At 34.8% G+C, this 14,515-nt stretch overlaps 1 protein-coding gene across 1 annotated transcript in view; it reads left to right on the top strand.

The window, feature by feature from the left end:
• The first annotated feature begins 491 nt into the window (after nt 1-491).
• Nucleotides 492-14,515, top strand: part of LOC139730781 (tetratricopeptide repeat protein 17-like) — a 36,986-nt gene continuing 22,962 nt past the window's right edge. The window contains exons 1-4 of the mRNA XM_071641644.1: nt 492-613; nt 4,707-4,966; nt 13,557-13,668; nt 14,205-14,321. Coding sequence (XP_071497745.1) covers nt 500-613; nt 4,707-4,966; nt 13,557-13,668; nt 14,205-14,321 — 603 coding nt within the window. The 5' untranslated portion in view covers nt 492-499. The remainder of the gene's footprint in view (nt 614-4,706; nt 4,967-13,556; nt 13,669-14,204; nt 14,322-14,515) is intronic.

Below are 14,515 nucleotides of genomic sequence, written 5' to 3'. Positions count from 1 at the left end.
GAGATCTGATAAACAGAAGAAAATTCACACCTTAATCTATTCTCTTGCTTTCAAAGAAATGTTTGTTTTTCTCTAAAAATGTTGCTTTTGTTGTCGTCGTGATCTTCAAGGACACATAGTACTCATTCAATTACTAATAGTAGCTGTGTGGTATAATCAGTAGGCCCTGCATGTAAATGTGAGTTTAGTGGTGAGTTTGTATTGTTTGTTGATTCACGAAGGTCATAGCCAGGCTGTCTGACAGTGACAGACCTTCACACTAAATAAATAAAAACCCAGCCACCGAGAGCAGTTTTTGTGCAATTAATTAACGTGAGCATGCGCTATGGTTTGATAGGCTGACAACCCCCCCCCCCCCCCCCCCATCTACTGCGTGCGCTTGCATAGCATGCATACAAAAAACACCGAACTGCTACAGTTATACACGTACACACAACACACATACAAATCATTCGTTCGATCGCATGTTGTGCATTATGATTATCAATGGGGTGTGAGTATGGCTGCTTCCCTTCGTGTTGGACAGCTATTGGTTGTCTTTTGGCTATCGTTTTCTCCTTGTCAAGCGACTACACACTGGGTTGTAACTGAAGATGGCATGATTACACAGCAGGTATGTTTATCTTGCACGGAATATTTGCGTTCAAAACAAGTTTATAGGTTACTTTCTTCATCTCCACTTGTTGCCGATCCCTGATGTGATGTACAATATGTTAGCGGAGCCGCAAAGTACAGTCCCATATATTTAAAAATGTATGAGGTTGTATTTGGTGCACTGAAGCATTGCAAGCTGTAAGGAGCATACACTCTAAACCACTACATACAGCTAAAATTTACATTCGCATATTTCATGTTCTGCAGGGACTCTCTAAATTAAGATACCAGTATATGGCCAAATCATGATATCGCCTCGGTCCCCTCTCGTTCTGCGTGTGCGTCTCCACTATGTGCAAAGTCTAGATCTAGTCTGTGGTCCACTGTGGAGGTTGAAAAAAGTCCCCAGCTATGCTTGATGAAATGAATGGCGGTGAGTGGAGCTGGAGTGGTGGACTATTTCGATAATGCCAGATATATTTGATGCCCTAGAAAAATAATAATGTTTTTACCAGTTTAGATCTAATGTCTGTATAGCCCGACCTGACGCCGTGCAAAGCACGACGTAGACGTCAGACAAGCTCCACTGTGATTCCCCAATCTTCAGAGACCCCTCGCCTCGAAACACAGCTACAAAACTACAAATTTGTTGAATGCAACTGTTGATGTTGAGCCAAAATGTCTGCATTCTTATTACAAATTTCACGAATTACTCACGTCTCTTGTGTACAGCGACAGGGCTGTGCATACGTTAGTGCCTGTGGTGGTGATTCTACTTGTACTTTAACAACTCGATACAAGTTGTATTTTACATGCCCTCATTGTCAGATTGTATTATTTAATACACAACATCATCTAGACTAGACTAGTATAGTAGTTAGTAGTACATTTGTACTAGTAGTAGAACTCTACTTGACCATTGTTGACTGGAACCCACTAATCATCTTGTCTGACATTATTATCAAATTCATTATGATTATTATTTTCACCATCTAATCATGTTAATACACATGATATTAGTCAACAAATTGGAATGTTTATGTTTTCTACTTGTCTTATTTTATTATACTAAAGAAATATGAATTAATGTTGTTGGTTTGTTTCTTTAGAATAGATATGTGGGCATTTCCACGGTAACTCACGTTACATTTTGAACTCAAGATTAGGTCGTTGAGATCAATATCCTTAAAACCTAATTAGTGATATGAGTTACTATATATGTGAATGAGTATCATGCACCTCCATCCTACCTCACAGCAACATTACATCCACAGACTCTTATGAGAACTATGAGAAAAAACACTACAAATGTCGGTAACTCACGTTACATAATTTGGACATGCAAAAATTTGGCATGTCTTATATTCAAAAGTTTCCTCAAACAAGAAACAGAGAGACTTTAAAGTCTATTGTGTCAAAGTCATGGACTAACAACATACATCACCGAGTATGGTAAAAATTCAAATTGTCTTACATTCTCCAGGTATCGTCATGTGAAGCGGTAACTCACGTTACGGTAACTCACGTTACAGTTTGTCCACATGATCACAAGACGATTTTTTGTCTTAATAATCCAAAGAAAACTTACCAAGACAACTTTTTTTCACAAACAAACTCCATGAATAAAGAATCTAAATTGATTTGAACATTGATCTGACAGTAATTAATCCCATTTTATCCATGAGATTACCAAAAGGCAGGAAACTTTACATTTAGAATACCAACTTGAAGATAAATTTCATTTTTAATTGAGTCGTTTTCCAAGCTTTCATTTGTACTGAGACAAAAATTGTATTTTTCAACAAAATGATATGAAACAGAGTCTATTTCATTAAATTACACTCTTTTCCAATTAAAAAATGCATCAGAAATTGAGGATTTAGTAATTGAGAATTTGATTTGTTTTTTTATTTTATTAGATTTAAATGGATTTCAGGCTATCTAGATAGAACAAGTCATCCATAAACTATTCCATTTAATACACTGAGTCACGAGACTAGAGACCTGTACATTCCTGTAGTCTGTGGAGAGTTTAAAGGTTCAGAAATCAATATTTCAATAAATCTTTTAACTTTTAAACAATGCAATTTATATTCCAATTATTTGATAATTGTTTGAAGTACTCAATAATCAATTGTTTGTATGTTTGATTTGTTTACAAATTCTTATACTAAACTGGTACAGAAATTAGACTTGAATTACAGAAACTGCAGATAAATTTTAGTTATCTGCTACCAGTATTGATCAGTTTATAAAACATGTTCATAAATGTTTAAGCCTTAAAAAACAATGGCTTTGGTCTATGAAATGTTGAGTAGCCATTATTTAAATTGTACATACATGTAAAAAGTATACCAGTATTTTCTAGAGTAATCAAGCAGACTGAAGCAGTAAATCCCAATGAAAAACATGAATAGTGAATTGTGATCAGGAGGCTAACTATTAATATCACAAAATGTTGATAGTTTGCTTTAAGGTACGTGACTGTCCAGCTCTTAAAGAAAATGTCTGATAATGAGGTTCACATTCAACGAGTTTTTGGTAATAGATCAGCATGTAAAGTAAATTATAGTAAACATGGAAAAGTTTCATTGTAGGATTTTGCAACAATATAGCTAAAACCTCATAGTAGAATAGTATTATTAAAACACATAAAGCGTGCCAAATTCACAATGTACAGTTCTCAAAAATCTCAGAAAAAACAGCAGGAAGCGAGCTCCAATCTTAAAATTCTGTTCATACATGTAAATGTTTCAGCCTCATAAACAATGGCTTTGGTCTATACAGGTAGGTATAAACTATGAAATGTCAAATAGTAATCACTTGAATTACAAAAACAAGAACTTTTCAAGAGTAATCATGCAGTGATTATCCCAATCAGGAGGCTATTAATAGAACATTATCACAAAATTTTGATAATTTGCTGGAACAAGGTCCATTCAGCTTTAGAAGAAATGTCTTAACGACTTTCGTAACAGATCAGTATACATGCACTGTAATATTAAATAGTAAATATGGAACAGTTTCTTTCAGAAGTTTACATGTGATGAACATGTGTAATTAATACATTGTATATTAGACCAGTTGGTTTAGTGATACAGAGAGACCAAGAGAATAACAATCTACTGGAAATAGAATCTTAATACAAGAGTTCAGTAATCATGCACTCATTGGTTACTTACAATCACAACCTTCATATCATTTCTTGGTATTAAAGAAAAATCATGTCGGTAACTCACGTTACATTGTGGTAACTCACGTTACATGGTAACTCACGTTACAATTTTAAGACCTCTGTTATGAGAATTTGAAGCATAGACTATAAGTCCCATCATATTTCTTGGATGTGTGCTGCATACTTATTTGATAATCCAAAATACCATGTCTCAGCTGGGCATAGTAAAATTGCTAGGTTAAAAAGTTCTTGTTTCGGTAACTCACGTTACAGCAGCTTCTCGAGCTATGTAAGAGCACGCTGGTGTCCGAAGTACATATCTTATATCGAGGTCTCCACTTTATTTACTGCTAGATTAATATATTTTTGACTTGTAAAACCAAACAAAGTTTGATTTGAGCCTCAAATATAAACAATAATCACAAAGAGCAACAAAAATGCATTTTTAGGGATTTTTAGGTCAAAAAATGCTTTCTGGTTTCAAAAGGTATAAAAATGCAAAAAAGGGAACTTTTCTTAAAGGTAAAGTAGGTTTCACACACTTCAAACTATGGCTAACAAAGTAAGATTATCAGTTGTCCTGAAATATGCGGGTAAAATTTTGGTGGTCATGTCGCACAACTCACGGAAATGCCCATATAAGCTTTAAACAGTCTTTTTGTCTATTCTGTTCAATGACAATACTCTGTCAACAGATGTTAAATTTACTCATAGAAGCAAAGCAGAGTCAAACTCGAAAACAAACTTGTTGTGTACTATGTAGGTCCTAGATATTGATTAGAACTATTCTAGTCACATTGGTAATAGTACTTTTTTAACATTTGAGCAGAATTGTAATAACTTGTGAGAGAGGGAATATCCAAGGGAATTAGCTGTTGTGACAACATTCAGAACATTGTCATGTCATTGGTTGACCCTCCCCACCCCACCCCCATAGTTGGACTCCGTGTTCAACATGAGGGAGCCCTACAACCTCATCGCAATCCTAAACCAAGAGAAGCGCTCTAAGGAGGTCAGCGACCTCGAGGAGGACCTCCGCGTCCAGAAGGCCGACATCGAAGCCAACGAGGACAAGGATACTGACCTCGAGCAGCGCTTCCTGGAGACCGACGAGGACTGTGTGGCAGCCGGACGTCCGCTGTCTGAATTTGAATTGTACATCAGTACTGCCCTCTCCCTGGAACAGAAAGGGATCAAGTGAGTGGTCATTGTCATAATTTGTAATATGCATGGCTTATTTCATCTCAGTTTCATTTTCATTTATCATTTTTACTTACAAACAAGAATTTAGATGTACAAAACATGTCATGCTAAATTCAAAGAAGAAAATGATATACATGGTGAAATATATTTTAAATATATATCTAATAATAATATAATCACACAATACAGTGTAGGTTGTGAAGCCAAATGTGTGATACGTTATATTCGCTGAAATCAATAATGTTGAAAATGGACAAGAAGCTAAAAAGCAGGCTTGTAATTATGCATTTCCCTCAGAGCCACTATCGATATGGTATGTGCTGCATTGGGCACGATTGTCACAAATGGGGATATTTTTATGCCTCCGCCACGAAGTGGTGCCGGAGGCATTATGTTTTCGGGTTGTCCGTCCGTCCGTCCGTCCGTACGTCCGTACGTCCGTACGTACGTCCGTCCGCTTTCGTTTACGCGATAACTTGAGTAATATTTAATGGAATTTTACCAAACTTGGTCCAAGTATGAAGTATGATGGGGCAATGATTTGATTAGATTTTGGGTGAAATAGGCTAAAGGTCAAAGGTCAAAGGTCAAGGTCAAATCATGAAATTGTATCTGTTTACGCGATAACTCAAGACTGGATGGAGCAAATTTCACCAAACTTTCTTGGGGGATGATGTATGATAGGACAATTACTTGATTAGTTTTTCAGTGAAATCGGACAGAAGTCAAAGGTCAAAGATCAAGGTCAAATCCTAAAATTTATTTGTTTACTTGATAACTCAAAACTGGATGAAGCAGCTTTCACCAAACTTGGTCCAAGGATGATGTATGATGGGACAATTAGTTGAGTAGATTTTAGTGACATTGGCAAGAGGTCAAAGGTCAAAAGGTCAAGGTCAAATGCTAAAAATGTTGCTATTTCCCCCATATCTGTGCAATGCCCACAAGTATTTTCTTGAAACTTTGTGTAGACATGTACTACTGCGTAAAGATTCTCCAGAGAGAGTTTCATGTCATAAGGTCAAAGGTCAAAAGGTCAAAGGTTAGGTGAAAATGTTGCAATATCACTTTTCTCGCAAATAGTTCAATGTATCTTCATGGAACTTGGTACATATGCATGTACTGACTGGCAGGGATTATCTAGGGAATTTAGGGGTCATGGGTCAATAGTCAGGGGGTCAAAGGTCAAGTTCAACTCCTCAAAATGTTACTATTTTCCTCATATACTAGTATATGCAATGATTGCATTATTAGTTTTAAAATTTGATATAAATGTACATGTATTACTTAAAGGACAAGTTCACCTTCATAAACATAAGGATTGAGAGATTGCAACAATATTAGTAGAACACATCAGTGAAAGTTTGAGGAAAATTGGACAATCGATGCAAAATGTATTAGTTTTTCAGTGAAATCGGACAGAGGTCAAAGGTCAAAGATCAAGGTCAAATCCTAAAATTTATTTGTTTACTTGATAACTCAAAACTGGATGAAGCAGCTTTCACCAAACTTGGTCCAAGGATGATGTATGATGGGACAATTAGTTGAGTAGATTTTAGTGACATTGGCAAGAGGTCAAAGGTCAAAAGGTCAAGGTCAAATGCTAAAAATGTTGCTATTTCCCCCATATCTGTGCAATGCCCACAAGTATTTTCTTGAAACTTTGTGTAGACATGTACTACTGCGTAAAGATTCTCCAGAGAGAGTTTCATGTCATAAGGTCAAAGGTCAAAAGGTCAAAGGTTAGGTGAAAATGTTGCAATATCACTTTTCTCGCAAATAGTTCAATGTATCTTCATGGAACTTGGTACATATGCGTGTACTGACTGGCAGGGATTATCTAGGGAATTTAGGGGTCATGGGTCAATAGTCAAGGGGTCAAAGGTCAAGTTCAACTCCTCAAAATGTTACTATTTTCCTCATATACTAGTATATGCAATGATTGCATTATTAGTTTTAAAATTTGATATAAATGTACATGTATTACTTAAAGGACAAGTTCACCTTCATAAACATAAGGATTGAGAGATTGCAACAATATTAGTAGAACACATCAGTGAAAGTTTGAGGAAAATTGGACAATCGATGCAAAATGTATGAATTTTTAGAATTTTTGTGTTGGAACCGCTGGATGAGGAGACTACTACAGCTTGTGAGTCATTTGCGTACAACAGTATAAAGAAAATGTATAAGAAAATTCAACATATTTTCACTTTTTTTCGCATAATAAAAGAGCACTTGACTTGCCTCTTTCTAAAGGCAGGGGGAATATTATTACCCATAACATTTGTCGGTAACGAGTCAGGGGAATGTGTACTTTTTTCAAAAGATGGAATTTTGTAAAATTCTCTTTATATTTTCCTTATATTGTTGTACGCATGTGACATCGTACACTGCAGTAGTCTTCTCATCCAGCGGTTACTGCACAAAAACTTCAAAAATTCATAACTTTTGAACGGATTGTCTGATTTTCCTCAAACTTTCAATGATGTGTTCTACTAATGTTGCTACTTTCTCTCAAACCTTATGTTTATGAAGGTGAACTTGTCCTTTAATGGAGATTCTCTTGGAAATTTCCAGCCAGAGAAGGTCAAAGGTAAAATGTTAAGGGTCAAAGGTCAGGTTTAAATGCAAAAAAAAAAAGAAGAAGATATATTTTGTACTGTAATTATACTCTTTCTTCATACCTTGAAAATTATACTCAATGCATAAACTTATAATAAGATCGGTCAGAAGTCAAGTAAAAATTTTCAATTCCCCAAATATGCGTACCTGCACTCTTTAATAGACAATTATAGGGCAAGTCCAAGATAACACGCGCGTTACGTATGGGACATTCAGAGACTTTTATGACCTGAAAAATTGTGTTAATGGCTTTTGATCATATTAAACTTTATCATGGTGATTGATATCTAGGAGAAGTATAATCATGCAAAAAATGGAGAAAAATTACCTTCACAATTATATTCTAGAAGAGAAAATATGTGCCGTTACGTATGGGACCAGAAAAATATTGTTTTTTTGAACATTTTTGTCAACCTCAAAACTCTCTGAAAGTATTTCATTCTACAACTTGTAACTCACTGTGATGAAAGTCACAACACTCAAGATTATCACAGGTAAGTTTCGTGTCATTAGGCAAAAAGCTCTAATTACAGGTTCTAATTAAAGACAGACATGACGTGTTACGTATGGGACAGTTACGTATGGGACAGTTTGTCCCCCATTCATTTAGTGTGTGAAGAACCATGTTTATGGGTATTTTGCATTATTGAAGTAAAATCAGTTGAAACTACTCAAATACTGATCCAGATTGTCAAGGAAACAATATTCCCCAAATATTCACCATCCTAATCATATTCAATCATATTTTTATATTTCTATGACCAACCTGAGTACACGAATGCATGCCCTTTGTCCCCCATTCGTTTAGTGTGTGGAGAGACATGTTTATGGGTATTTAGCAAAATAATTTTGCAAAATGCCCATAAACAAATTTTTGCATAATTATTGAAATGGAATCAGTTGAAGTTACTCAAGTACTGATCCAGATTGACAAGGGAACAATATTCCCCAAATATTTACCATCATAATCATATTTAATCATATTCTATATTTTTATGACCAACTTGAGTATGTATGCCCTATTTTTATCAGGATAGTTACTACTGAAAAATTGAATAGTTTAGAGTGTTTACTTCCATTGATGAAGGGCAGTTTGCCATTTCGTTTCAATAAAAAAACAACTTGACACAAGAAATATTAATTTTCATAAATAAGCAATACCTGCTGCGTGGAACCCCTGTGATCGAGTAGATATATGATGTCTGTCTAGCAATCAGGTCATTGATTCGAGTCACACCTCAGTATGTATACCCATGAATTTTGTCGTGGCTATTATTGAAACCTGAATATTAAAGGACAATTCGTGTATCACTTGCAATGAAAAAAAAAAATCATTTTACTTTATATTCTTTTTTAATATTTATATCACAACCATTTCAAATTGGATCTCCATCACTAAACTTTGAATTCCTCTAGTCTTAGGATTGTATGCTCTTTAGTAATTCATATAATTGGTTTCCAATCATCTCATTAAATGTTGAAAACTGAATCCCCATTTCTACAAAAAACTATACCATCCCTTTAATGCTGATTTTTCATTGTGTATTTTGCCATTTTCCCCTCCCCCCTTTCTGAAAATTGTTCAGTCAAATACATGTATTGTTTAAAGTGTCTATAACTCAAAAAGTAGCTACAATGTTGGGATGCTTTCTTCAGGATGATTTACCATTTGTGTACTGAGAGACCTTCACAGCTAGCTACATGCATTCACATGCATTATGTATGAGGATGTCCCATACGTAACGCATTTGTCCCATACGTAACATTATTTCAATGCCTAATAAAAAATATTCCTTTTACTGTTTTTTCTTTTTTCTATGGTAGTTAATTTCTCTAAACGATAAATTAGAACTTTCCAAAAGGGCATTAATATAACCTTAGCAATTTCAGAAAAAACCTTAAAAAATGACCTCAATTTGTTACGTATGGGACATCTCATGATAGGACACGAGCTAATTTGCATAATCATTTGCATAATCCCTAAATTTTCATACCAAGTTAAACTATTTGATGAACTTCTTTTGTCCACATATTAATCAAATATCATTTGCTTTCCTTTGAATTGATATGAATTTTTATAAATGTCCCATACGTAACGCTGTGTTTCACATTTATGCAAATGAAGCCCTTGAAATTTGCATAAATTTACGTAATATAATTTTTTCCTCCATGGAAATCAAAACTTCAACTCATAAGCTTCAAAATGATACCAAACATGTCAATATTGAGCAAAGATGAAATTTTGCCTTCTGGGGGGACCTTATCTTGGACTTGCCCTATAGCAAACCCAGTTCGTGGAAAGTGAACATTCCAGATATTTCTGCCAGTTATGTGAAACTGTCATTACACATTGTGAAGACATTGTACTATACACCTATTGGGAGAATAATGCATTATGGCGGAGGCATCAGTCGCCATAGCGACATTTCTAGTTTTTTCTTATGTTTGTTATATTGTGTACATACTAATTGTTTTTCAGAGCAAGTGAAATTTTTTAGTGTGCAATTTACAGGATCTTCAATTCCCAATATACTCTGGTCTATTTGTAACTCATGGTGCAATATGAGTTTCATAGCATACACAGGGGCATTAGTTTGGTTTGCAAGGTCAAGTCATATTAATAGTGAATATTAGACTTCAAATTGAGTGTAAGGTGTCACTTGAAAAGTCTAGTATTAGTAAGTAGTATGTGTACTATTGTTTTACATAGGAACCCAGTGCTGTAATCATATGAAATAAGATATTATATGTGTATATATTTTTATTTATTCTCATAAGGGACATTTATTATTATTATTATTATTATTATGGGCAATTCCACGGTATGTAGGACACAGATGCCAAAAATTCAAAATCATATTTGTTTCAAACACCATACATTTTCAGACAATACTTGAGTTGAAGTTTTAAGAATCATTATGTTTTTCAATAAAAGTGGCCATTTTGATTTTCAAAATGGCTGCCAAAATATGCCTATAACTCAATGGTAAGAAAGAGTGTATTGTCACATAATTTACCCTCTGTATATCCAGTTTACTAGTACCATACTCTAAACAACAATCTTTTATATGCATGCAGTTACCAGACAAGTCTTTTATCACATGATAGAAAGAAAAAGCTGGTTGCTTTAAAGAATTTGATAGAAACTCTTTATTAGTTTGACAATGATGGATGTAACGTCAGTTACCAAAAACAAGGAATTTTTAACTTTATTCATCAAAGAAAGTGAGCTGTATGATGTAACTTAGGATTTCTAATGTATGCCCATATGCCTTCCTTTCAATACCAGAAAATAAGGATACTTGGCAAACTGGAGAGTCAAATGAACACATCAAAATGTGTAACGTCAGTTACCGAACGTCATATACCAGTATGTAACGTCAGTTACCATGACAGTAATTATAACTTCGGCAAATTTTTTGACTTTAGGCCATTTCAATACATCTGGGAAGTCAAAGGTTATCAACAAAGAGCAGCAATCCCTTTGATAGGGAATGATGTCATCACCATGGTACAGTACACTGTATGTCCATGGATACATTTTTTTTTTCACTTTATCTTATTTATTTATTTATCTTTTTTTTTTGTGGGGGGTGCTTGAGCTTTTGATTTTCGGTTCAGCACAAGTTTAAGGTTAAATCATCTGGAAGTTTAGGTTTACCACATGCAAGTAATAATGCACTCAAATCACTATACAGTACTCACTGTCCTACGAGATGATAAAGCTACCAAATTTGTAGGCCTAATCAATGATGTGGTTGCATGGTAACCACCTTTTTCTATTAAAAATCTTGTGTACAGCTGTATACCAACACTTTTATAATCTTTACTAATGACTACTTTTGCAAGCATTTTTCTTTTTTTTTCTGGAAGCTTAGTGGAGTTTCTACCTCAAGGCAAATGCAGGAACAGATATATTTCTTCGCTTGCACTTAAATGTGTGGTTTAGTTAATATGGCACATCTTGAAGTGGTACATAAGCAGGCCTGACATAAGGCATGTACTGTCATTACTGTTTGAAACTAACACTGATGTTGCTCAAAGTGAGAGGTGATTCTAGGGTAAAATAAAAAACTGTTCATTTTTGTTGATTACTTTATTTCATTCATGCAGGGACATTTTTGTAATACATGGTAATTATGAACAGGAAGATCCGTTTATATTGATCTTAGAATTCTTTTGGTGCAAAGTCCTATTTCTTGGTATCTGGGATGTATTTGCAAGCCTTGATATACCAGTGAAAAGGAAAAGAAAAACAATTACATTCCTTCAAGCAAGGAATAAACAAATAATGCCCAAAAAAGCATGTTTCTTCTTCACAGAAAAAAATATTAAAGGTGTCACACAATTCATTGAAATCATTATTGATAATGGAGATCATTTGTTTTTATTTGTGGCCCTAACAATGCCTTGAGGGAGGAGTAAAATAAAGAAAAGAAGAAAGAATATATCACAGTAGATTTCATGTATATTTATGAATAGTTTTATTTGTATACATGTGTTTTTTCCCCATGACCTGAAAGATATTTTTTATCACACACAAAAACATCTGTGTTTTGTGTAGTACTGCAGGGCATTATGGATGGGGTACTCTAGATAGAAACTTTCCTGTTCATCAAAAACAAAACAAAAACAAAACAAAAAACCCCTTAGTTATGTCAATATTTATACTTTGAACTGATGAATCTAAATGGCTCTGTGTATCATACCTGTTGAATAAGCATTCAGTCTTAAGACAAATGTCAAGAAATATCCTTTCATGTGCATTTACATTATTTTTACTCAACTGTGCTATGGCATGGGGGGGGGGGGGGGGGGGGGAACTTGCACCCTAAGGGCCCCACCCCATTTTTGTCTTTAGATATTGTTTTAATTTGTTGCTAAGTAAATGCCTGGGATTGTTACTGGTATACTGCAGCAGTATAATAACCTGTTAAATAAATTAGTTCTTTGTAAACCCCATAGCAAAAGTATGTGTAACGTCAGTTACGTAACGTCAGTTACTGACATGTTTACCTTTAAGTTTTCATAAAACATAAAGAAAATGGACTTATGTTTCATTTCATTTGGGTATTTGTAATTGATGAACCAAGGTATGATTCCATATCAAACAAATCACTCTGAAAGGTCAGAATTATAAAATATCACAAAACTATTCCTAATCATGATTTTCCGTGTGTAAACCCTATGGCAAATGTAAGCGTAACGTCAGTTACGTAACGTCAGTTACCGTCATGCCTTCACTGAAATTGGCATGGTGCTAAAAGGAAATATCTAAAGTGCACATTATTTTGCACACCTGTTCCTAAGAACCTAGGTGTATTGCCATATTAAACACATAAAGTTTAGAAGTCAGGGACATGAGATATTTCCATTTAAATCTACACCATAATTTCCCATGTCCTTTTTCCGTAACGTCAGTTACCGACACATTTTCACTTGCTATGTGATAAGAAATGCAGTTTGAGAGAAAAACTTTCCACCCATTTCTTCATTCTCATGAACTCATTCATCAATGCTCATTACAAGCCCCGGGTACTTTCATTCACAAAACTACAACATAAACAATTTTATGAAAATCCTTACGCGTAACGTCAGTTACCGTGGAATTGCCCTTATTATTATTATTATTATTATTATTATTATTATTATTATTATTATTATTATTATTATTATTATTATTATTATTATTATTATTATTGTTGTTGTTGTTGTTGTTGTTGTTGTTGTTGTTGCTATCATTCTTATTATCATTATAAGTAGTAGTAGTATTATCATCACCGTCATCATCATCATTATTATCATCATTATCATGATCTTATTTCTAGCTATGAAAGAGTTGAATAGAGATTTATATGATTAAATGTGATTTGAATCTAAAGAGGAAGAAGGAATGGCAAACCAATGTGTGTTGGAATCTCATCTTGATTTTGTCTATTTGTTATTTCTATTTTTGCAGTCCCATGGATTATTTGAAAACAAAGAATGGGGAGGTAAAGAAATTTCGCCAGCCAAACTGTTCCCGAGCGTATGAATTACCCTTCAGTATATTTGCGTATGACCACGTTAAGGTATGTATCAGACCTTGGACCAAAGATCTTATGAAGGGGGGGGGGGGGGGGGGGGAACTGTGGTAAAGTAAAAGAGAGGCTACCTGGAAGGAGTTGTGAATAAAATAGTGATACAGAATAAAAACCATCAATACATACATGTACTCTCAGATCTCTTAAGATATACTGTGTCAATTTGCATCACAAATTAATTTTTTTGTTGTAACAAGACTGATTTTATATTCGATGTTAAATGATGTCCATGTTGATATGATTTGCAAATTATGATATGGGCTGTGTGGCTACTGTCAGAGACAGACCTATTACACTGGCTAATCTGCGTTATGAAAATTCCAATTAATTACAGATATCCATTTTGTGACTATATATTACACATGATCAGAATATATATGCTCTACATTAACTTTTTTTTGCCATTTTTTTTTTATTAGGGAGAGAGAAATTCCTAGAGTGAAACGTACTTTTTGTTAGTGCAGTTATGAGAAAAGTCACCCACAAAGCTCAAGCTGAACACATCTCACTTCTGTGTCCTCCAGTCTATTCAAGAGCGCCACAATATCAGCAGCTTTCCGGAACCAGAGCTCATGTACCTACTGCCTACTATCGGGAGCTTGGAGAATGGGGGTCACATGATCTATAAGGCTATGACGAAGGTGAGTGCCAACATTTTGAGCTTGTCAACCAACAAACAGCAGTACGCCGTACGTGGTGATCATGTGATTGCTTGGCAATTCAGAAACTTCATGTTCTAATAACTTAACCTGTTGAGGACGGGCTGATTTTGCTACAACACGCACTTCCCATAGACTCTTGCCCGAGTATATTCCCGACTTGTCCTCGATGGGTT

This window comes from Diadema antillarum, unplaced genomic scaffold, assembly GCF_040938485.1.
Source record: "Diadema antillarum isolate AM-2024a unplaced genomic scaffold, OU_Dant_1.0 seq00000335_RagTag, whole genome shotgun sequence".
NCBI lineage: Eukaryota > Metazoa > Echinodermata > Echinoidea > Diadematoida > Diadematidae > Diadema > Diadema antillarum.
The sequence above is the reverse complement of the archived record's forward strand: the minus strand, read 5'-3'. Positions and strand labels throughout refer to the sequence as shown.